The sequence below is a fragment of the Bombus fervidus genome, chromosome 6 (assembly GCF_041682495.2).
Source record: "Bombus fervidus isolate BK054 chromosome 6, iyBomFerv1, whole genome shotgun sequence".
In the NCBI taxonomy this organism is placed as follows: Eukaryota; Metazoa; Arthropoda; class Insecta; order Hymenoptera; family Apidae; genus Bombus; species Bombus fervidus.
This window is the reverse complement of record NC_091522.1, coordinates 9,583,680-9,607,259: the sequence shown is the minus strand read 5'-3', so window position 1 is coordinate 9,607,259 and position 23,580 is coordinate 9,583,680. Positions and strand designations below refer to the sequence as shown.

The window sequence follows — 23,580 nt, the reverse complement described above, 5'->3', positions numbered from 1 at the left end:
AATTGCGAAATCTTCAGATAATAAGTATTATCAAAATATTCGGACGATCTCTTATCCCTTGAACAGACGTATCTAGGACAAATATGTATGTGAATTTATTGAAATCTTAACGTGGCGATTGGAATGTCAGATTAAGTGTGAATTGTCGAAATACCGTTTCCAGTGATTTCTACATTATTCGAAACATGTCGTAATCTGTGATTATCTAAGACACTGGATTTGTCAATTAAGTACGTATCGTTGATTTTCTATAAGAATACTTGCCAAAAATGATAGTGTTATGAGTAAGTCTATTTGAAATACGAGGCTTGAAATAGAAGATTATTAGTAACTCGGTCATTTGACGATAAAAAGATCTGTTTCTTTTATAATCTAGGTAACAGTCGTTGCGTCATGAGGATTTTTAATAAAATATCGTTTATATCGTTTATTATTAGAAAAGAAAACACTCTTTGAACTTTGAAATACTTCCTATAAAGCATAATTTTATTGGGTAAAATAATTACATATTCGTTTTAAGAAATAATTTACTTTTAAAGTTGATTTTTCTATATATTTCAAAATTGACAATCTTTTGGATATATCGTCATTCTGTTGGTAAAACCATAAAATGTTTTTGTTTATAAATGTGATTCTAATTTATATGATTATAAAATTCGTAAATTTTTGATCAAAGCTATTTTGAAATAATCACTTGTACGAACAATTTTGTTTGAAATTGTATGCAGATTATTGAGTATACATTAAATCTCTAAATTTGTTTGACTAAATCATTGGATGAATAGATGACCTTCTTGCTAGTTATAAGCTCTTTATATTCGCTGATCTCAGCCCAAGGCATTGCACGTGCTATCGTTTGCGGTATTGAAATCTACAACCTGAACGTATGCGTTTGGCCGTGTCACTCTTTCAAACGCTCCCCCGTGTAGTCTAGAAACGCGTGCTTATGTGCATGAAGGGAGAATGAGTACGCGCGATACGCACGGCGCGGCGCGTTAAGTTACTTTCATACCGTGTTTGTTACGTGGCCGTACTCTTTCAAACAGCGTTACGGAAATTCCTATTAAACAACGATGATGTTAGGTCTTTGTTAGAATTCTTGTTCTTGTCAATTTATTTAAAGTAATGTCCAATAGGTAGATATTTGAGAAAATGAATCATCAAATAAAATATAGAATATGAAAATTCTTACATTTCCATTCATTTACAGTTTCTCTTAAAATGATTTTGTGCATCAAAAAAGATGCCTAATAGAGGATAAATTTACTTTTTCTCAAATGCCAAATTTCTTTTCAACAACTTTCATATCGTTTCTCCTAAATTTATTATTATTTTCATTATATGTCTTTATTATTCACGATTACTAATAATTAATCATCATAAATCATAATAAATTTCTTCTTCTCTAATATAGTTTGATAAAATTTAATATAAAATTTAATGAATATTCATCAAATTCAAACTTCGAGAAAATTACATTTTATATTCATCAATCTAATAAGTGAATTAAAAAAACGAAACACTGAAAGAAACTAAAGTTACGTATAAATTGAAACCGTCTTATCCCTATTTATTAGATAACTCGGATACGTTGACACGTTTTTTGGTAATCGAGTATAAGACGAAATATTTGGAATTCTAGGGTATCGAAGAAGGGATGACAGAAACCAATGGAGCCTGTAATAGCTTGGCAATAGCTTGATCGGATGGCTGCTTCTACACGTTTAATGTCTCCAAGTAGATAACTTAGCTAAAGTTACTTATTCGTACACCTGCTACGAAAAGAGAAATACCACTACCCATAAACGAGAACCTTTACTTAGCACATTATCGAACCTGGTAATTGACCAAATTACTGATAAGAAATTGCCGGTCGATTTCTGAGAAAATCAGTCCTGTACTCTCGTGCCTTTCCTAACCGAGTAAGAAGCAGCAAAGTGCTTGACTTCGGAGTCGGAGGTTGAAACGACGATAAAGGTAATGGATCTTCTATTAGAGCACCGAATAGGTTTAGAAAATCTTTTACTCGCCACTTTCCATTCTAATCACAGATCGAGAGACACTACTCTTTGGTATTTCTACCTAAATGACACCTAAGTGAATTAGGAACTTATTAAATCGAAAAGATACAGATTTCGAGAGAAAAAGAAAAAAGAAACACTTATGGGCCTTCTCGGGTTTCGATCGTTCACATTTTTTTTTCTCACCAGATTATTCGTCACTGAAATTAAACGATCGTCTGACAATGTTTTACTAATTGTGGCAAATTTCTTGCAGTAGTTTTTGCGCTGTTTTTTGTACCTACTACGCCGAAGCGAACATATAATTTATGACTAAATTAAACAGGTATAACTATAAATACATATTTTCATGAGTTTATACGAGACTAAAGAAATAAAGCGTAAATAGAATTTTAAGACATAGAAACGAGTGTTTTACTTTGGTCATTTTTGTACTTTTATCTCATGTAAATTCCGTATATTTTCATGAAATATAATTTAAGTTTTCATTAAGTGCATAAATATTCGTAGCCTGTTTATAAAATTATTAATCGATATTAATATAGACGCAATAGCAATCTGAGTACGAGGTCACTTGGATAATATTATTTTCATACTGAAATTGTTATGTATTTTACGTCGTGATATCGAGGTTCTACTGATTCTGGAAATTTGAAGGGAATGTTGGCACGGTATATGCTCACAATGTTCAAATCTATTTGACGAAGCCTTACCGCTATAGTATTCGATATCAATCCGTGACACGAGGCGGATAATATCGTTACCGCGACCTTGTTTTCCCTGATTGGATTGCCCTCGTACTTGTATCGGTATAGGCTACTATTCGATATACTCTATCGGAAAGAAAGAAAATGCTAAGACCTCCAATTCTATCAATCGTGATTGAGATCTTAGTTCATACTATATTTCAATTGAAACTTTATATCTGTGACTTAATCATACTTTCTGAGAATATTATACTTTTATACTTGCAATTGTGATAATAGATATATAATACTATATAATTACTGGATGTTATAATCTTTTGATAATATACCACAAATACTAACCTTAAACAAATAAAACATATTTTGGAAGAAGTAAAGAAAAAATTCGTTTAAAATTCAATATACAAATTTACTTTATATTTACAAACTCAATCGGCAATCGTTATAACTATACTTCCTAATACTACCGTTTCCACTTTTTACCTACTTAGAAAGGTCACAATGTAAATTCTGCGTGCATAACATCAACATCAATGCTATGTGTTATGCAATTGACGAAACTATTCGCAATACTGCAGAACAAGGTTTAAAGCGTTGCACTTCACGTATTCTTGCGACGCACGTCAATAATGGATCGAAGTGCATCATCGATCAATACAACCGGATTTACGTCCGCTAAAATCTTTCTTGTGTTCGCTTGTTATTCATCTTAGCACATGTGTCGCCAGGATTTGAAACGTTCGCGTGTTTGTAGCGTGAATTGAGCTTCATTACGTTCATCACGTCATATTCGTCAAACATTTTCACCATTCAGATCGGTAGACGAGGAAAATTTCGTAAGAGTTGGATGTTTTGAAATTAATCTAGCATTTCCTTTTACATCGATCGTATTAGATCGAGCGCACGCTTGATTTTAACGCTCGTTTGATTTTAACCGTAAACGTTTGCTATCCTGCTAGAAATATAATATATCGAAAGAGCCATTAAAAATAACGCAGGGTAATTGGAAGCAAATGTAATTGACCGGTTTGTTATCGTCGACATACACGAGGTGGAGACTGATTACGTTATCAAAACATGTGTTCAATATGTGTAAAAATAACATTTGACCACCTATTGCTAGAGAATATGGCGTTGGCCAAATATCAGACAGATTTATATTGTACGGTGGTCAATGACCAATTCTCTTCTAATAGCAAAATAGATAACATTAAAAAGAAAGATTAGCAAATTGTCGCAATACCATTTCCTTTCAAATATTTATTTAAGATATTCTTCTGTATTTGTCTCAAATGCTTTAAAGAATTAAATAATAGTTCTTTATCAATATGAAAAGAAATATATATTAAAAAAAAATTACGACAATAATTATGCAGTATTATCGATTATCACAATTTATAGGATACGTAAATAAAAATTAAATATTTTCATTTTCACGTGTCAATTAAATGATGAATTAGAGAAGTAAATTAATTTATTTCTATAGTTGAAGTAATAACTACGATTCTATTAGACACTATGTACGGCGACTAATAAATGTGCGTAACTAAACTATTGTAATTATTTTACAAAACTGTGTCACACAAATGTTTTTGAATTTTTGTTTTATTGTTACTGATTTTACAGATAAGTGAAATTGAATTGACCGTAAAAAATCAGAATCTCGATAAGGAATTGCACAAAGCTAACTATACATGCTATCTTACCGGACAAAAGAGAACTGTTACAGCAAGCGGGTTTTTGATTTATCATTCCAGAAGAAAGAAGAAAGAAGAAAGTTCAAAACGGTTTGCAGCAATCGAAGATTAGTCGAGATGTCGGAAACGGAGGAAGATAGAGCAAGAATGAGATAAGAAGGGAGAAATACAGAAGAAAGTAGAACAGTAACGAGCGTGAGAGCCGGATAGTCTATGCGATCGTTGCTTAATCGAACGAGTCTCATTCAGAAAGCATTTTAATTGCGCGTTTCGCTTATCTAAAATATGTTGGCTTATCGTCGACGTATCGTTTGATTTTTCAACTGACAATTCATCGCTTTTGATAACCACCAAAGTAACAGAATTCCATCATCTTCATAGGTTGCATCCGATCGAGGATCTACGGATTGTACGCTTTTATCCGTCGCGTCGGTCACGTAAAACTAAACTTACGCTTGTTCTTAGAAGACTTGTACGATATCTTGGAGAATGGGAGATTAGAACACGTGACAGATCGATGGCTTCAAAATAAATATCTTATTGAAGTGGCATTGTATCAAAGATTTGAAAATCTCTAGATACGTGTGAATACCATCTGCCGAAAAATAAATGGATGAGTATCATGTTAAACAATTTTTTTTTATTTGAATATTCTTTAAGAATCGATATTTAGATAAGATTCTTTCATAGAGTAAATATCGGAATTATAAACAATTCACTTATTTAGAAAAGTGTAATATTATGCATCGGGAATATGGTAATCTAAGAAAATTACGATATTACAAGAAAATATCTGTTTTCATTTCTTTTCGGATAAAATCAGGATTATTAATAATTTTTAATTAATAACGAAATTTCACAACTAACGTATTTTGGATCTAACTGGAAGATATAAACGCGTCATAAAAATTCCTATAATTTAACTTCTACCCCAACTTTCAATTAGTTAAATTAAAAGTATTTTGAGTTTCGTTAAAGTAAGACGAAATTCCAATAATGAAACATTTAACAGATTTCGATCACTAACACCATACTCATAGAATGTTCAAAAAGTACGAACAATGCATCAGCTATGAAACGCAGTGCAATCTTTATAAGAGCTCACATCTAACACGACATAAAGTCTCGTTTTATATAACTTCACTTTCTCAATGCGTGTCGTAGAACGGGAAATATTAGTTCCACGTTACACGTCTATTTGCATGGTTTGTAGACTGTATCACTAGTTCCTAACACTTCACCCCCTGCCAGCTAAAGTACCGTTATCCAAGCATACACAGCTCGACCAAGTTCCCTCTGGCGTTAAACGCGTTCCTCGCGCAAATGTCTAAAGATGTTCGCTTTTGAACGAGCAAAAAAATGGTTCCATTCATCGTCGCGTAACCATGAAGATAACAAGATAAAGGAGATAGAATTTAACGAAATACGCGGTAGAGCATATTTCAAGATACATGCTGTACGTGCTTGCTAAAACACTTACATTTGGTTCCGCGTTAGACGATGTAGATTGACGAGATCGTAAAGAGAGCGCGTAATCCGAAGCGGACGTCATCACAGTATTCGTATACGAAAACCTTTGTCAGCCCGGAGTCAGGATCATTCACCACCGGTCGTCGCGTGCGCACTCGCAACCACTACCACCAACAGCAACACAACTATCGCACCACGGCTACCACCGACTATAGAGAATAGGGTGATCGACAATGGATATCGAAACAAACAACTAAAACGCGCACGTGTAAATCACGAGCCACAGGAACGAACATTCAAGTATCCGAATATCGTGGCGGACATGCCGAGATCGTTCTTTTACCCGATCGCTTTCGAACCATTTTTAACCCGATCGCACGCTAAACAATTCAGATGGAAGAAAAATCGGATCCTCGAACGATCCAGCGGGATCGCTTCGAGGTAAAATCAAAACGTCTTCACTCAAATTTCAATCGCCGCTATTCTTTTCTTTCTCTTATTTCAACTTGTTCAAAATTAAGGAAATCGGATCACTCACGTGCTTAAAGTGAGACGCATCCAGGCGCGTTGCGTCAGCAGCGTCGACGCATCGCGTCGGGCTGGCCTTCTGGAGCTACTTTCAAAATCCTTGCATTCAGCGACTTCTTATTATGCGATTTTCTTCTCTTGACGATACTTTTCACGATTACTTCTCCCGTCAACTTCACTGATCGAATCTCTCTTACACTATCGCGCGAACACCGCAACAATGTTACTCTCTCGCCTCGTTCGATGATCGGCCAATGTGCCAGATGTATCCGTCATTAAGTCGAACCAGATCGCGAACTAACAGATTCACACATTACACTTTTGAACAGGCGAACTGAATAAAAAGCGGCTAAAACTTGAATAATTCGCGGAAGAAGCCGAGTGAAAACCGTTCGTGCACCTTCGATTACTTCGCGCACTGCTACATGTAAACACTGCGCCGTGGCGGCGTTCAATTCCCTCGCAGCCACCACCGATCGAGCAAACAAACATGTAACAAACCAAACTCCTCAATCGCATCGGACACTTTAGCAAGATCGTGTTCACGATCGTTCAACCCCTGAAACCTTTGATCCTTAAACTCGCACTTTCTCACCGTGTTTGTTACAAGATCTAGTTGGAAACGGCGAAAATGGTAAGAACCCCAGCGCGGCGCAGGTAGCAGGAAACCACTGGGCGCACTTGGATTTGCGCCAACATCGTCGTGACTGAGCAGTCGGTGCGTTGCTGGGGATCGTTGGCGCTCACCCAAAGTGGCGTGTTACGATGCGACGAGGGTGAACGGTAAAAAGCTCCGAGGAAAGAGAGAGAGAGAGAGGGAGAGAGAACTCCTTTCGGAGCGAGGTGTCCTCGGGTATATGGTCAACCTGCGTCTCTCCTCAAACTTCTTCCTGCTTTTCTCGTGTATGCGATAAAAAACAAAAGAACGAAAAGAAGAGGCGGCAAAGAGAGGTCGATGGTTGGTTGCGTTCTTTAGCTGGAATTTTGTTGGCAATACGTTCGATGTTAGATCGTTGACGATCAACACGTAGGAGCACGACGGCGCGTTGTCACTGCACGAGCACAACTACGACGTAGCGGCGACGGTGGCAGCGCAACAACACGACCGTAGAACGCGTAGCACGACGATATACAACTTGTGAGAGTCCCGGAGGCTCGGAGGCGCGCGAGTCAGCCCCACTAGTGTTCGCTCTTCGCTTACCTGGCCGCTGCCCTGCTGCCGTTGCTTGCCTAGTCCGTACCCCCACCCCTCTCGTGCTACCCCTCCACTCGTTGCGTACACGAGGCTGCCCCTCCATCGCTCTTGCTTTACCCCCCTCTCTCTCTCTCTCGCTGTGTTACTACCCCCTCCCAACAATCTTTCTCTCTCTCTTTTTCTTTCTTTTTAACTCTCTTTCCCTTCTTTTCACCTCCTACCCCTTTTTCTCTCCCTCTTAGTCTTCACATCTTTCCTGGCTGCCCATAGACCCAATGGGTTACGGGTATCCTTGCAACCCTATCGATATTGTTCTATTCTGCAAGGTAAAAAGGTAAATTCGTTAAAAAAGCTGTTGGCGTTGCTTTAGCATCAAAGTCGGTTTGAACCCTCCGGAAGTTGAGTGAACAAAAAGAAGTAAGGAGTAGCACTTTTCTCGAGGTTTGGGGGATCGATCGTTGTTGAATGATTTCGATTTAAGTCCACGCAGGAGGCGTGTCGTTCGCAGTTCCTTTATTTGCCTTGTATTCTTGTCGAAAACAATAATCGATATCCTTTTATCGATAAATGTACATTTGCTTCAATACATCGAGTAAAAGCAACACATCGAACATATCCATTGTTCGTGTAATAGTCTTTCTTCGTAATTATGTTCGTAATATTGTTTTCCTTTCATTTGCTTTGCTCAATTGCAAAAATTTCGGCACGATTAATCAATTTCACAGCTTTATCGAAACATTTATTTCGTGTCGTTTTTTCTTTATTCGATTCCAATTTGGATGTAAATATTTACGTATTATACTGCATACTGCGTGACAATTTACACGACAATTTACGTGACAATTTAAAGATTCCAACATTTAACTCGTTTATTCGGATCAAACATACGAATCAATCGACAGATCAATGTATCGTACGTGAGAATTCACATCAGTGGCATAAACAACGTAACAACATGCATCCTATCGATTGGATTCTTTCATATTCCGTCGTTACTTATTATTTTTATTTCGCAGCGAAGATGACGGCCACACGATATAAATTACGGCACGCACCTATACACCGTCTTCTTCTTTGTGTTGAATCAACCATACCGAGGATGACGCGCGGCTCTTACGCAATGTCCAGCCAGTTCGAAGTTTGTTTTCTCGAGAGAGTCAACGGCACAGTTCTTTTAATATACTTCGATAAATGTTAAAGTTACAGTATTCTCACGATGAACGTTCGACTGGTTCGAAGAGCTTCGAAGAAGAACAAAGGTGATCACGATCGTGAAAGAAAGTCGGATTGGTCGGAGAGCTGGCTCATCTCGCCCGGCCGAGAATGAGGTACTGGCTTGCAAACTGTACCGACTCACGTCTCGTCGAACGCATGCTCACCAACGAGATAATTAATTATCAATTGACCAGTGATTATCAGCAACACGCGTGTGATCGCCAGAATGTCAGACAGAAAGTTGGCGGATTACGCTCGTTTCGTGGAGTCGTTCGCTGCGTCGCTAGTGATGGAGAATTACATTGTGCGAGCGAACATTTCGCGTATACCAGATACATAAGTACTGAATACATCTCATAACTATAAAACCAATCTAAAATTTTTATTTTTTACGTAAACTTACGAAACTATTCGAACATTCGTAGACACACGCTGCGAACATATTGTGTGCGTTATATGAAACATTTTGAAATTTCATTAGCGCTGCTATGATAGCAGAATGTCATGATCGTATTAGCAAAGCTTGACAGAAATTGAAGATAGCTTCAATATTCAATAGGAGTATTTTTAATAGTTATTGTATGCTTTAAATGGTTATTCATTGTATGTATCAATGTTCTTCTGTTTTTCTTTTTTTATTTTTAGTGAACGTGATCTATCCTTTTTGTAGAAGAAAAGGGAAAATTCTTTCTAAATACGATGTCAAACATGGTGTACTTCGTTCTTTTGTTATCGAGTTAACATCTAAAAATGTATAACACGAGATATAAAGATTAAAAGCTTTTGAGTGGTTTCATATATTTACAGTCATGGGACACAGTGTATTATGCGAAGTCTATATTCATCGCATTCCGATGCAAAGACTCTTTCCATTTTCCTAGTTTTCGTATGTGTGCGTTGGCAGTTATACTTTGCTTATGCGTAAGAAATGCGATAGTCTGTGATCCAGATAGTAGTGAGACACGATCTAACATAAGAATTCAGCTTTGTATGTTTAAGCAAATTTAATAAATCTACGTCTTCTGTTGTAAATATCGCTTTGATGACACTATTTTTAGTTGCATTCCACAGAGTAGATGAGTTAATTCGTCATTTAGAAAAGAATTAAATTCCTAATAATTTCTAACAGTATCCCCAACTTTTTACGAGATGGAAGATAATTGTGATCTGAGAAGGACAATATTTGCCCGGAGGGTCGTTAATTAATTTCTGTCGATACCTCGAACTGTTTGAAAAGAGATTGTCACTCGAAATTCATGGAAGACAGCCGAGCCAAGGTTTCTCCGGGTCTTATTAGAGTTCCGACTCGTTGTCGCCAAATCGTATTCTGAATGGTCTAATTTTCCGTTCACGGAAAAAGGACTGTTGTGTGAGAGAGTTTGGCACCTCGCAGGGCCGTACCATATTGACACAGTTCTACCGGCATTTGCCCGTTTCTGTCTATGTAAATCTTGCGTGAAATCTCGATCTCTTCTCCTAGCGACGAAAAAAAGCGGTTATGTAAACCTAAACAGTTTATCGATAGTACTAAGTAAAAAGCTAAATGGAATGTTTGTTATTTTCAAATAACTTTGGCAAACGTTGGCGAGTATGTAATAGTACGTTCCTGAAGATCGGTACGTTTGATCCTGGAGAGACACGATTCTTTATCTTGACTATCTGGCCCACTGTTGTCATGCTACACGTTACACCGTTTTCGAGTTGCCCCGGAAGGAACGGAACAAGCAGTTAGCTTACTGCTGAAGAAAAGAAGTCGGCTCCAAGAAAAAAATGGTCAGAAGCCGACGCTTACTCAGGAATAAGGAAAAATTTGGGTGCACATTTAATTACTGAAGGTGACAAATGCCGGTGCCATGTGCAGGTCAAATTTACGGAAGTACCTGACTAAAATACCTGAGTCCTGCGACGGTTCATGTCATCGTATAATGCAACAGGACCTCTGTCTCGCTTATCAGGTGGAACCGAGACGCCTACCGGGTCTTGAAACTCCAATTCCATTTACGTTCTACAAAGAAATACCCTTCTCACTACACGAAGTTTCCATCGAACGACCAAACTGCAAGATTTCACACTAGCACAAATTCATTTTTCGTCTTCTCTTTTTGTCGACAAATTTTTCTTCCTGCAACTGAAGCACGATTTCCATTTTCCTTTGTTGGATCTGACGCGTTTCCGCAACTATTGTATTTCAATCACTACATTTTAATAAAATATATTTAAAATATACGATTATGTTCATCGATTAGTATAAATGAACCTTTATTCTGAAATTTTCGTTAGGATAGTATAAAAGTAATTGATAAAGTATAGAATTTTTCAATTGTTTTCATGTATTCATTTGTATCAATTGTTATCATTTACTCATGTAGCCGAAGATAAAACGATTGAAAATTAACACTGTATCAATAAAATCATAGTTTTATAAACAGAAATGTTAAACTCTAGAATTACCAATAATATAGTATAGTATTGAATTAAAACGATTTATGTATACTGAAAAAAAATGTTCTGAATGTTAAACAATAAAAATAAATGAGATTACACGCACACGTTTCTCAGCTAAAAAAAGAAAAATCACGAGTGTAAATGTATATCAATTATAATTCGCCAAGATTCTTGTTGACACGTGACATTACATAAGTTATGTGCATAAGCTACGTCCTTCAACATTGAGTATTCGAATCACGAAGGAGGGTAATGATCACTTTTTATTCTTTGATAAACGTTTACGGTAAAATTTGAAATATCAGCCGATATTGATTAAATCTATCTTCTTTCTACGATTTATTGTTGTTTATCAAGGAAACCAAATTTCTCGAGAAAACACTGCCTATAAAATTAATGTTTCATACATAGCACATGTGTTTTCCTATACATTTGCTAATAAGTAAACACTAATTTAAATTGAAAAAAGACTAACAATAAAATGTATTATTCATACTAATTGTACGCTGAATTGTTAACGTGTTTTTCTTGTATTCTTGATTTTCCATTTAATATATTTGTTTTCCTATCAATATCATTAAATGACTAAATATTCGGTCTTGAAGGTTAAAATACTTTTCTAATGTAAAAAGACATATGGACGAATAAAAGACTTAATCAGATAAGTTGGTTTATCTTTGTGAGATTTGGCAGATTAGAAACTATCCACATGGAATTTCTAAGAATTATATAATTAATTACGATTAATATAAGAATTTTCTATTGAATAATATTATACTATATAGTTATTATCACAGTTATTATAATATAATTTAATATTGAATTCCCTTATTCATAAATCAATTTTAATATTAATTTTTTGGAATTTACTGTAAGACTATCAACTTAATCTAATACAGAGTTGCTATCATTTGGAACGTCCTGATTACATTGATTGTTTTAATCACGAAAATTTCAATTACTATGATAATGTGATTTAGGAAATCCGTATACTTCAGATACGTCAGTCTGCTAGATACAATTCAACTAATTTCGTTATTTACGAAATTCTTTTCTCTTCCAAATGAAGATTACGTTTATTACGTATATTATCTGGCAACTTTATTCTCGATCAATAAAATATTTTGTATTTTAATCTAATTAAATTATATAATATGTACGATATGTAACATTACTCATAACGAAAATAAGTAGGTATATACAATCATGTTTCTATCTTAATAAATGTTAATTTCTTAACAGCACTTGTATATAGAGTGTACCCAAAATCGTGATACACGCTGAAAGGGAAGGATTTCCTGGGAAAAAGTAAATGGAAAATGTAGAGTGACAATTTGTGAAACAAGTTTTCGGTTACGAGGGAATCTACGATAAAATTTCGTCAAGTACGCATGCATTTAAAGGATATCGAAAATCGGTTAAATGGGCTTCTACGCATTTAGGTACTCTATTCGGTGATACAAGCCGAATGGAGCTGATTCTCCGTGCAAAGTAAGTGGAAAACGTAGACTGACAATTGTCAATACAAGACTTCATTTCCGAGAACATCAACTTTGAAGTTCCGTCTAGTTGACTTTCGTTACTTTTCAAGTGCACGGGTATTAAATTTCCGGCTTCCTTTGTACAGAAAATCATCTCCATTCGGTTTGTATCACTAAATAGAGTACCTGAGTGCGCAGAAACTCCTTCAACCGACTCTCGTTATCTCTTAAGTGCACGCGTACTTGACGAAACTTCATCATTGATTTTCTTGATAACGAAGTGTCGTTTCAAAAATTCTCACTCTACATTTCCGATTTACTTTTGCATAACAAATCATCTCCGGTCGACGTAGCATTTTCGATGCACCCTGTATTTTTTAGTAAATGCAGAAACAAAAGATACGATTGTGAGACACGTCGTTCTAACGAGTTTGATAATTCCAGTGTTTAATCATAAGATACATAAATTATCAGACATTAATACGCCTTACCACTTAATATAAAACTAATATTGTTGTATATTTCTAGATCCTAAAAATTTCAAGTTTACATTTTTAACTTGATAATTTATGCATTTCGAGTGATGTACATAGTTCCCATGATAACGATTAAAACCAGATGATAGCAATCATAGAAATGGAATACAAATGTACGCAGAAATTTCATTGAAGAAAAAGATCGTAAGACGACCCAAGTGACCGTAAAGAATACAGTACATTGTATATCACAAGTACATAAGTCACAAGGAGTTTCTTTCAGCTCGTGTAGCTTACAGGCCGGTACCGAGCCCTGTGGCGTAGCAGCATAGCCTGAGTAAACCGCATTTAATCAGTTTGCGGTCGCGGCCCGCTCTCTTATATCCTTTTAATACGTTTTCTCCTTTCTTCTCTTTCTTTACTCTCGCGCGACACCACGTAATTCAACTCCCGCGCATATGTAAGCCAGCTACGCAATATCTACGCACTGTACGTTCCTTCCTTTCTCCGGATAAATGACCAGAATACCCTAAACACGAATCTTTTACAATAGTTTCGGTTACTCTTTGATCTTATCAGAAAGAAAAAATAAACGGTTTGCATATGATTATTTTTCTAGCTAATTCTTATAAACATTTTAATATTCATGAGCATTATTATTGGGACACTTCGTGAAATTTATTTTTTTTTTTTTTTATTTAGAGAAGGTACGTGCATTAAATAATTTATATACATTTCTGCAAACTACAATATCTGTTTTAATATATTAGAAAACAGTCAACTATATATGCAATAATAAAATATTCCGCATATTATCGTGCATGGATATTGATACCAGTCACTGTATATGTATAACTTTCAAATCAAATATTATACATATATCATTAATTACACACGTTTAGATAATATAAGATGCAATTTCCCCTAACAGCTAGACGAATAGCTTTAGTACGAGATAATGATCGGAATTCAAGATAGAATTACTTTATAATAGCTATCATTTAAGATTGAATCTTAAAGACATCGCTTTTTTAAATTCTAGCCTTTGCCTACGATAAGAAAGACATCCGCTTTATATATAAATCTTTGTGACTTGTATTAATTAATTGGATATATGTAATACGATCACTCAATTAACTTATCACAAGACTCGATAAGTTTGAAATGAAACGGGAAGTGGTGGCGTATCCAATATTTTTAATCGACTATATAAATTAGCGTGATAACGATCTGCGTTATTGGTTGAAAACAGTATTGAACTTTGTATTCATTTGTATTCGTTTAAATTCGTTTTCGTAGAATTCGGGAGTAAGAAGGTCCTGCGGCAATTTTTAAGAGGTTTTACGCCTGTTTCGGAGGCCGACCAGCAATTTGGTGGAATTAAATAATAGTCCGTCCCATTAACGTAACGATGCGGCTGAGGATGTCCCGCAGGATCCACGAGAGGATTTTGAAAGTGGATGGAGGCATACCAGGTACGTTCACGTTTTATTTCATCGTAACGTGCCACGAGGTATAGGTATACCTTCATCTCAGAAGTCAGGACCCTCCAAGGATTCATCCTCGATCCTGTGTGGTCTTCCACGGCTCCTCGAATTATTACCAACGATTTCGGACATTCCTGCGTCAATCTTAAAATTTGTCAAGAATCTCAAACCCGCGATCACACGTTCCTGGTGATGTATTCCGAACGAATCGGCTGGGTAATCTATGAATTCACTGGTAGAACCGATTCTGCGTCAAAACGTGGTATATGTATGTATATATGTATACGGTCTTGATATCGCATGGGAAAGATATGATATTACGTGTTATTTATATTTTTTTAAACATTGTGTATATACTTAATCAGAAAGTTAAATAAGAAAACAGTTTTGATATGGAATTGATGAGCAGCGTATTGAATTTTAAAATTGTTCTTCTATAAAAAAATATAATTGACGCATTTTCACTTATAATCTTCGTTTATAAACTTTACAATTGCAATTCTGTCATTTGAGAATATTATCCTGTCTCTGTAGTTTATATTCCAATTTATCCGAACGTAAGTAAGGCGAGAAATTTCTGTGTACTAGAAATTGCATTGAAATACGTTCGCGGTCGTTAAATTAACTGTAGAAGTAGCAACAAATCCTTCAAAGTCGACTTAGCATCCATCCAAGAAACATCGGATCCAATAAAAGTTAACGATTAGTTTCGTGCCAGCGATGAGAAAATGAAGACGTAGATGTAGGCATAAAAGGACAGTGAAGCTGATAATCAACGCCCGGCTCGATCCTTGGTAATACCTTTTAGGATGCTGCGCGTGAAACTCGAGCTCCTATAAGCGCAAGAATGTGCATCGAATGTTGCAAGTTGTCACGTTATGGTGCCTCTCACGGTAAATTTACAGATGGATTGGTAGTGATTTTTCTGAGACCTGAAAGAGACGTATTTGCCAGTGACGATATCTTTAGGTGATACACACAACGGACGGAATGCCGCGAGACCCACCGCAGCTTTGTGACACCACAACTTTCTGCTGCAATAACATTCGCGCCTTTACAACAACAGCTTGTCCTCTGAGACGAGAGATCCACTCTGCAACAATAATACTGCATGTGTGGCCTTCCCAGTGGTGCTCAAATTTTTCGCATCGTTCATCATCGACTACGCAAATCCAATTGTACGCAAATTGCGTACCTACGACTATTCCTATACACTTCGATCAATTATTTTCGTCAATTTAAACATAGAATTTTTGACCACGCTAATGTTAAACATCTTATTCCTAAATAGATGATCATCGTGTGCCATCAAAATACCAATTTATCATCTTCTTTTAAATTAAATATAGGAAGCTTCATTCTAAATTCTAGATTAAGAAGTGATAAAAGACAAATTTCGAAATTTCTCTCTTTTTCAAAAACATGATATTTTACAACAAAATCTACAGTGCTGGCAGTATATCTAGTCTTTTTCGTGCATCGAAATATTCTATAAATTTTTATATATATATACGAATATATAAATTTATATATAGCATTTATTAATAATATTACCATTAATTTTAGAAGACTTATTTACCAATTATAGATATATACATAAAGATACTCTTCTGTTTTAATTCCGTATCGATCGAAGATTTTAGATGATAATATAATTAACACGAAAATTCACTTATCTAATCGTAAAAACGTATCGAATTATGTGTAATAATATTTTGGATCAAATTCGGACTTTTCATCGAGCGTAAAATTGAATGAAGAAGTACCTCTATAAGATTTTAAAGAAGCCATAACCGATAGGAATGCAAGATGAAACGCGAGTCGGGAAGTGAAACGATGCAGGAACGTCGTCAAGGAAACGTTCTAAACTACGAAGGTAATATTTGCAAACAGGTAATAGACGCCTTAGGACGGCGCCTCGATAAGTGGCGGACTGTTCTCTTGTTGTTCAAACCGACGCGTATGTGTGAATGAATTTTCTGTTCGCAGAAAGCGCGGAGAGTTTCACAAGATTTCCATTCAAGGAGCCCTCTTTCGTTGCTCTTCCCAGCTTCTTCGCCGTCAATCACTGAACCGTGGATTGAAAAGTACACGGAAATAACACGGGACAATTTAAAGTCTGCCAAGGATCAGATACATGTGTAGTATCTCGTAGTGTAAGTATATACTTTAGAGGAATTAAAATACGGAAACGATAAGAAATTATTTTGTTGCAAACAATTTGTTACTTATTACGATATTTTTACGATAGTTTAAATAATATATAAAATGTATAAAATGTGTAAAGTATAAAATGATTCGTTTATATCTCGATTTCGAATGAAGAGTAAAATTACTCTAAAATAATATTAGTGTGATATATCGCTCATAAATTATAACGTTTAGACTATAATATATATGAACACTTTATTTTAGTATTTTTCCAATTGACCGCTATTAGTTTAAAAAATTCGTAATTAATTAGATTATAAATAATATGTAAATAATATTTTTCACAGTTCACACGTACTTTCACATAATTTATCACTCCATTTAGAATCAACTAATTCTAATAATTTACAACGTGTGTTTAAATTCACGTTAATGGTTTAGGCATTAAATCCATTTCATCGCTTTCCTTCCTTGAAGCAACCAGAGTACATAATAAGTGATATCAGAGTCACATTGAAGCGCGCTTTAAATCGCAATGTCGCTAAATGCATACGTACTTACACACGCGTGATTTTACTCGCATGCATGACTATGTGCGAGAGCGGCAATCGTACATATAATAGAAACACCGCCGCTGATTGGAAAATAAATTCGAGACATCGGCGTGCCTTCGATAAGATTGCAGGTCCGCTGTCGTTACTCTCTCGTTATCGCGACTTATTTATTGTCTGCAGATACACCTATACCGGTACCAAACCGCGATAGGATGAGCGCGTGCTCCGTTTCCAACGAAGATACCGCTAACAGTAATTCCCATAACCATTCTGTGATCATACTTTCTTCTTTTGATTTCCACTTTCCTGTTTCTTTGTATCGTGGTTTACTCTGTTCTGTTCATGGTGAAGTCGTATCGTCGCTCTGTGAATTCGATTCTTAGAAGTGGAATCCGTTCGAGAAATCTGACTATACCAGTATGCACTCCTCGAGTTTTTGTATTTTAATCTCATCGTTGTTTCAACGAACCAAAGAACTTTCAGTTTCCAGTTCTTTTGGAACAAGGCAGAGAGAAAATTCTATCGCGTTATATAAAGTAGAAGTCAACAATGAAGTTCTCAACAAGAATCTAACCATGACAAAACTCGGCCGAAAATAATAGATTAGAGATCTGGCGACGACTATGATCGGCAATCGGCCGACTAGACGACTAACCGATTAATCGACTCTCAAGAAGCCGACTAGTCGGTCGACTAGTTTGGTCATTTTGGTCATTTTCAAGCACTTGTACAAAACGTGTTAAATTTATGATTATTTAATATTACGAAAGCAACGAAGATTGTTTAATATTGTTTGTTATGTTTATTATATTACGTCCTGTTTCTTAATTTTAAAGAGATTTTTGTTGTGATAAAATTAAAAAATAGTTACCAAAGCTGCTAGTTAATTGGTACTTATTTACTTTATTTCAATAAATACTAATTATCATTTCTAACTTTTTATGCAATAATTGAATTACATACAAATGTGTACCTATAAGTAAGTATATCGCATATCAAAAAATATTGAAATTATAGTAATGACGGTAAAGATAGAACATTGTAATTTTATTTCTGTGCTCTATCAAGTTATCAGTAACACAGCTGATCAATCGGCTCTTTTTACCGACTACTCGTCGACTAGTCGTCGGCTACAAAAGTAGCCGGATAGTCAACTTAACTGACCAATCGTCGATTACAAAAGTGGCCGGATAGTCGGCTTAATCAACTAGTCAGTCGCTAGAGTCGGCACATCCACACGATAGATAATATTAAACAGATTTAAAATTGCCACACTATATCTACACATGTATTCCTAATTTCAAAACCTGATCCACCAACGTATAATATTTGCTATTGTCCAATTATTATTTAAAATAAAATTCTTTTTATAAAGAACGCAGTAGAGTTAAGTATTTCAATATATGCTATAGCATGAAAGCGATGACCGATTATTGACAATTTACACGTATATTTGTGAACGCGTGAGTTAAACGTGCGAATGAAAATTGCAGACTGATAATAAAAGTAAAACAATCGCGTGTTGAGAATTTATTCGAGCGGATGAACAGATAATAAATTTTTACTTAATGCGTAAACACATAACGAAGTTCACTAAGTATGAACATTGTCGTAAAGGAAAGGAAACAATAAATGATCATGGCAGCAACATGAGATTAAACAAATAAGAATGACGAATAATAACGAATGTCTCTAAGGAACGAAGTACCAAGTGAACAATGTTCACTTATCGAAGATAGTGCAATAACACTAATTCGTTTGCGGGAAATACGTACTCACTTTACCAAGAACGAACGTGTTTAATAATAAGTTAGGGAATTTCTCATTGTTAACTACCAAAGAAGACTCCAAGCATCTTCATTGCGCGAAGAATGTAATTTATTCGTTACGGTAATCCACCTAATTCTCATGTGCCGTAAATATTAGATTTTTAAGAAAATGTAATTTTAACGACAATTTGCTGACAATCACCTAATCTGGAGTATATACTATAATACTCACTGCACACGTACTTATTCACCGCTATCGTCAAATACAATTTTGTTTTGTAAAATTATAATATTTTTTGTACCACTTACATTTAAATTTTCTTTTGTCCGCTACCATATGTATATTATCTTACAAATCTATGGATCCAGTTGTCGTCCGCCGTCATCGACGCTTCAGAAACAAAAGATGTCGATTCACATCCTCCATCCGTAATGTGTTAATTTTCAAATAAAAAAGAAAGAAGAAGAGGAGAGGAGTAGGAAAACACAAAGTAAGGAGAAGCGTTGACGAGGAACAGAGGTGGTTGAACCACGTGGTTCGGTGAACGAAGGTTACAAAGTCCACGTGTCGACGTGCTGTAACCCACGTGTCAATGGGACAGGGACGCGCGAATACGTGCGCGGCTAATCGAAAGACTTAACGCGGCCCTTTACGCAAGCGCCAAGTACTAACCCGTCTGACGCAAGTAATACTGGCGCAAAGCCGTCTTATCAAGATGTCTCGCATAAGCTGTAGCTAAGAATCATTTAATTGGGGATCAGCCTGATCTTACTGTCCATAAAACCGAACGGTCCAGAACGATACGTAAGTGGAAGAAGCTGTCGGTCGACTTCCGACTTCCGCACGGACGGACGCTCACTTCGCATTTCTCTAATGGAACAGGCATATGGCGAATCGCGAGGAGAATGAACAAACGTGAGAATCTGATGGTTAGTATCTTGTAAGGCTCAAGAAAGCAGAAGTTGTATAGATTTTACGTATAGCATAAATACAATTGTGTAAGATGAAAAATTGGAACTATAGTGAGTTAATATTAAGATCATGATTAAGTTTGACGTAAAGATGACGATACGAATTATACATTTATAGCATTTTTTATGGAAACTTATAGCTCTATTAATATAATCGAAGAATATATCTATCTATAATCTATAATCGAATCTATAATTAAATATAAAAATAATATAATCTGTGATCGAATCGAAATAGAGAATTACTTCACACCCTACATAAAATATTACCAATATCAAGATAATTATCTGTAAATATCGCTTGAAGGTATTTTAGTTGTCTTCCATAGATTTCCTGTTCATGGCGCCAACGTATCAGGAAAATGCGACATTTTTTAAAGAAAGTTGCAAGGAATTCTCAGAAGAATCACCAATGGAAATGAAGGCCAGATTAGAAAGTGATCTACAAGATTAACTTGATTATCAATAATTATCTCTAGCCGATTGTCGAATTCTGATAAAAGTTTCGCAACTGTTTTCCTTTTCGTAAAAGAAAAAAGGGTTCTATTCCTGCTTCTGTAGAATAATAATATCCCAAGGTCTGGCGTTCTACAGTGGCGCCGTAGTATTTAGCGCTGACAATAAGATATCCGTGTGATATCCCCGTATCGACAACGTCGCAGTAGTTTCGCTTATTGTTAATCGACTGTAAGTACTTTCTTAAGAAAACTCGAGAAAAATGTCATGTTTGTAGTCGTTATACGTGATTATGAACGCGATATAGATCATGAATGAACTGCAATCGTTGGGTTGTATGATTCATTTATAGCACATATCGAAACTATCTTTAACGGTATATTTTATGATAAATTGCACTTTACGTTTTATTTTCGTTCTTTGATAAAATTAAGCTTTTTTTCCTACTCTTAAATTAGCTCCCATAACATCTTTCCTCCATTATATTTTCAGTCGAAGTTATACGGATAATTTATTTTAATAATTTATTTCACATACACAAAGTAATTTTGTGCCTGTATGTTTTATACGATTATATAATTTATTTATTACATTTAATAACTTGCATAATTTAATTTTGTTTTATAATTATTTTATTCCGCTATTTACAGATAAATGTACTTATCGAAGATTGAATTATTTTTATCGTATCTTACTTCGGCAATTCAAGTGATTACTCCAAACGCTATCCTACAGTTTCGTACTGCTGATAGATTAACGCAATGCTCGGATAATATCGGCCATGCTTAAGATTAACAGCCTTATCACCGATGTTATTCCGAATTAATCCACGATACAGAATTATGTGGATGTTTTTTTCCACAATACATATTATCTTTATGCAGAAATATCGCGAATATCGTTACTATTCGCATATAAAAAAGTTTCTTAGTATATTAAATGTTACAAAATATTCATAATAGATTTTCAATAGAAATGTTTAAAACAAATAGAAATATTTTTATCTTCAACTTAAATTTTACTTATATTTTCATGAACAGATAAGAGGTTATTTTAAGATTGGACATTTAAGACTCTAAGAACAAATACCAATACAATTTCTGCTGTTGTATTTCATTTCATTCACTTGCCATTAAATACCAATCAGGAAAATAGATTACTAAGGGACAATGTCGATTTTATAAACAGAAAATGATGTCCCTCTTTGAAGATATATAATGAAAAAACTCATGAAATGACTTTGCAGGTCGATAAAGAATTTCAGCACGGAATATATTTTACAGGAAATAGCAACAGGAAACTCTTACACATGGTATTTCCTTTGTTGAGTAAAACCCTATCAGATAGCTTTTAAGAAGTTAATACGAGTTAAGCACAAAAGTATTTATTGTAAGAGAAGTTAATAGCGATCAACACAAAAGTATTTATTGTAGGGGAAACTCGGTCAAAATTGTGTGGCTGTGTGTATGGGTAAAACTGGGACATAGATACGTCTATTTTTAAAACGATTTAAAATTTCCCAGCCGTTGTTATTTGTATTAGTTGCTCAAGAAAAATCGATACATGCGCGCTTTCTACAGTTACGATATATTTTGTATTTTTAAGTGCTCAATCGTGAATTTTTATAATCTATCGAGTCACACACTCGTGGTATTATCGTAAAAGAGGTAACATAACGTTTAATCCCTTGAAATATTCGTTACATGATAATAACGATTTAATGATGCTGTCAAATAATTAAATGACATTTGTGTTAAAATATTAGATATAATCTTTCAATATTTCCAAACTTACTACTCAATATACAAAGAATATGATATTCTGAAGTAAAGGCGCCTTCCGGTGAGATGGCACCGATCAGCATTCCATTCTTTCATTTTCGCGGAAAAAGAGCGCATTCTTATTTGTCGATCACAGATAACAATTGCAATCATTGTGCCAATAGAATCCATCAGTTATTTGTTAAACACCCACTTGTTTTCTTCCTCCGACATTCTTCCCTTCAGCGCAGTCTTTACAACATCATTGATAAAGATTATATGCATCAACATCGACACTTTTTCTTGATGTACGATGTAGTGAAAAAACAATTTCTTTACGAAAATTTAATACACACGATTCAAGAATAATCTTCCTTTTTCTATAATAATCAGATTATTGTTATTATATAATGTAAAATATGATAGCATATAATTAATAACTATAACTAATAACTTCCCATAGAGAAAATAATGCTTTATGCGTATCGTATTATCTTTTAGTTAATACTGAAGTAAAAAGTTGTAAAATCCTGTGTTGAAAATCGTAACATTTAATTAACATAAACTATTAGAGATATTCGGGATCTTTATCTGTACGATGAGTTCTTAAATATCTTTTTATCAAAGATCAAGAGAGATACATAACATTTTAGAATTCAATAATACAATGACAATATTTGTCACAATAAGTGATTTCGATTTGGTAATGTCATTTTTAAGGATGAAACTGCAACTCAGGATTCTTATCTAAATACACAGCAGGTAAGATTGTAGTTTTCTGTATCGAAGTACCTTTGCTCTAAATGAGATTCCCTTAAATATTGACATTCGGTGATAAGAAGTTTTTCTCTTTTAATTTCTCTTATTCTGGTGTAGAAACAATTACATAATTAGGTTCAAAAGTATTATTGAATACACATCGCAAAGTGTTAGAATTCCAATCTGGCGCCTAATAATTTTCCACGCTTTGTAACTTGGCACGTTCTGTCACCGTGCTATATTATGAACTATCAAATTATGTCTATGAATATTACAATTATTTTCTACTACTTTACTTTTCAAATACATTGTATGCACATGTCTTCCGTATCTCCGCAAAATCTTATTTTGAAATGATAAAACGAAAACCTTCGGAATTCAAGATATGTATTCGCTTTTCACAAAGCTTATCGGTAATTGTATCTATCCCATCTGAA

General features: G+C 35.0%; 1 protein-coding gene across 3 annotated transcripts in view; it reads right to left on the bottom strand.

The window, feature by feature from the left end:
- LOC139988023 (fibroblast growth factor 18) overlaps nt 1-23,580 on the bottom strand; it is a 126,168-nt gene that overhangs the window by 60,624 nt on the left and 41,964 nt on the right. Inside the window, exon 1 of one of the 3 annotated variants that reach the window (XM_072004941.1) lies at nt 6,434-8,894. The exons of 1 other annotated variant lie outside the window; for it this stretch is intronic. In XM_072004941.1, coding sequence (XP_071861042.1) covers nt 6,434-6,453 — 20 coding nt within the window. In that variant the 5' untranslated portion in view covers nt 6,454-8,894. One more of the 3 variants, XM_072004943.1, reaches the window with a different exon arrangement.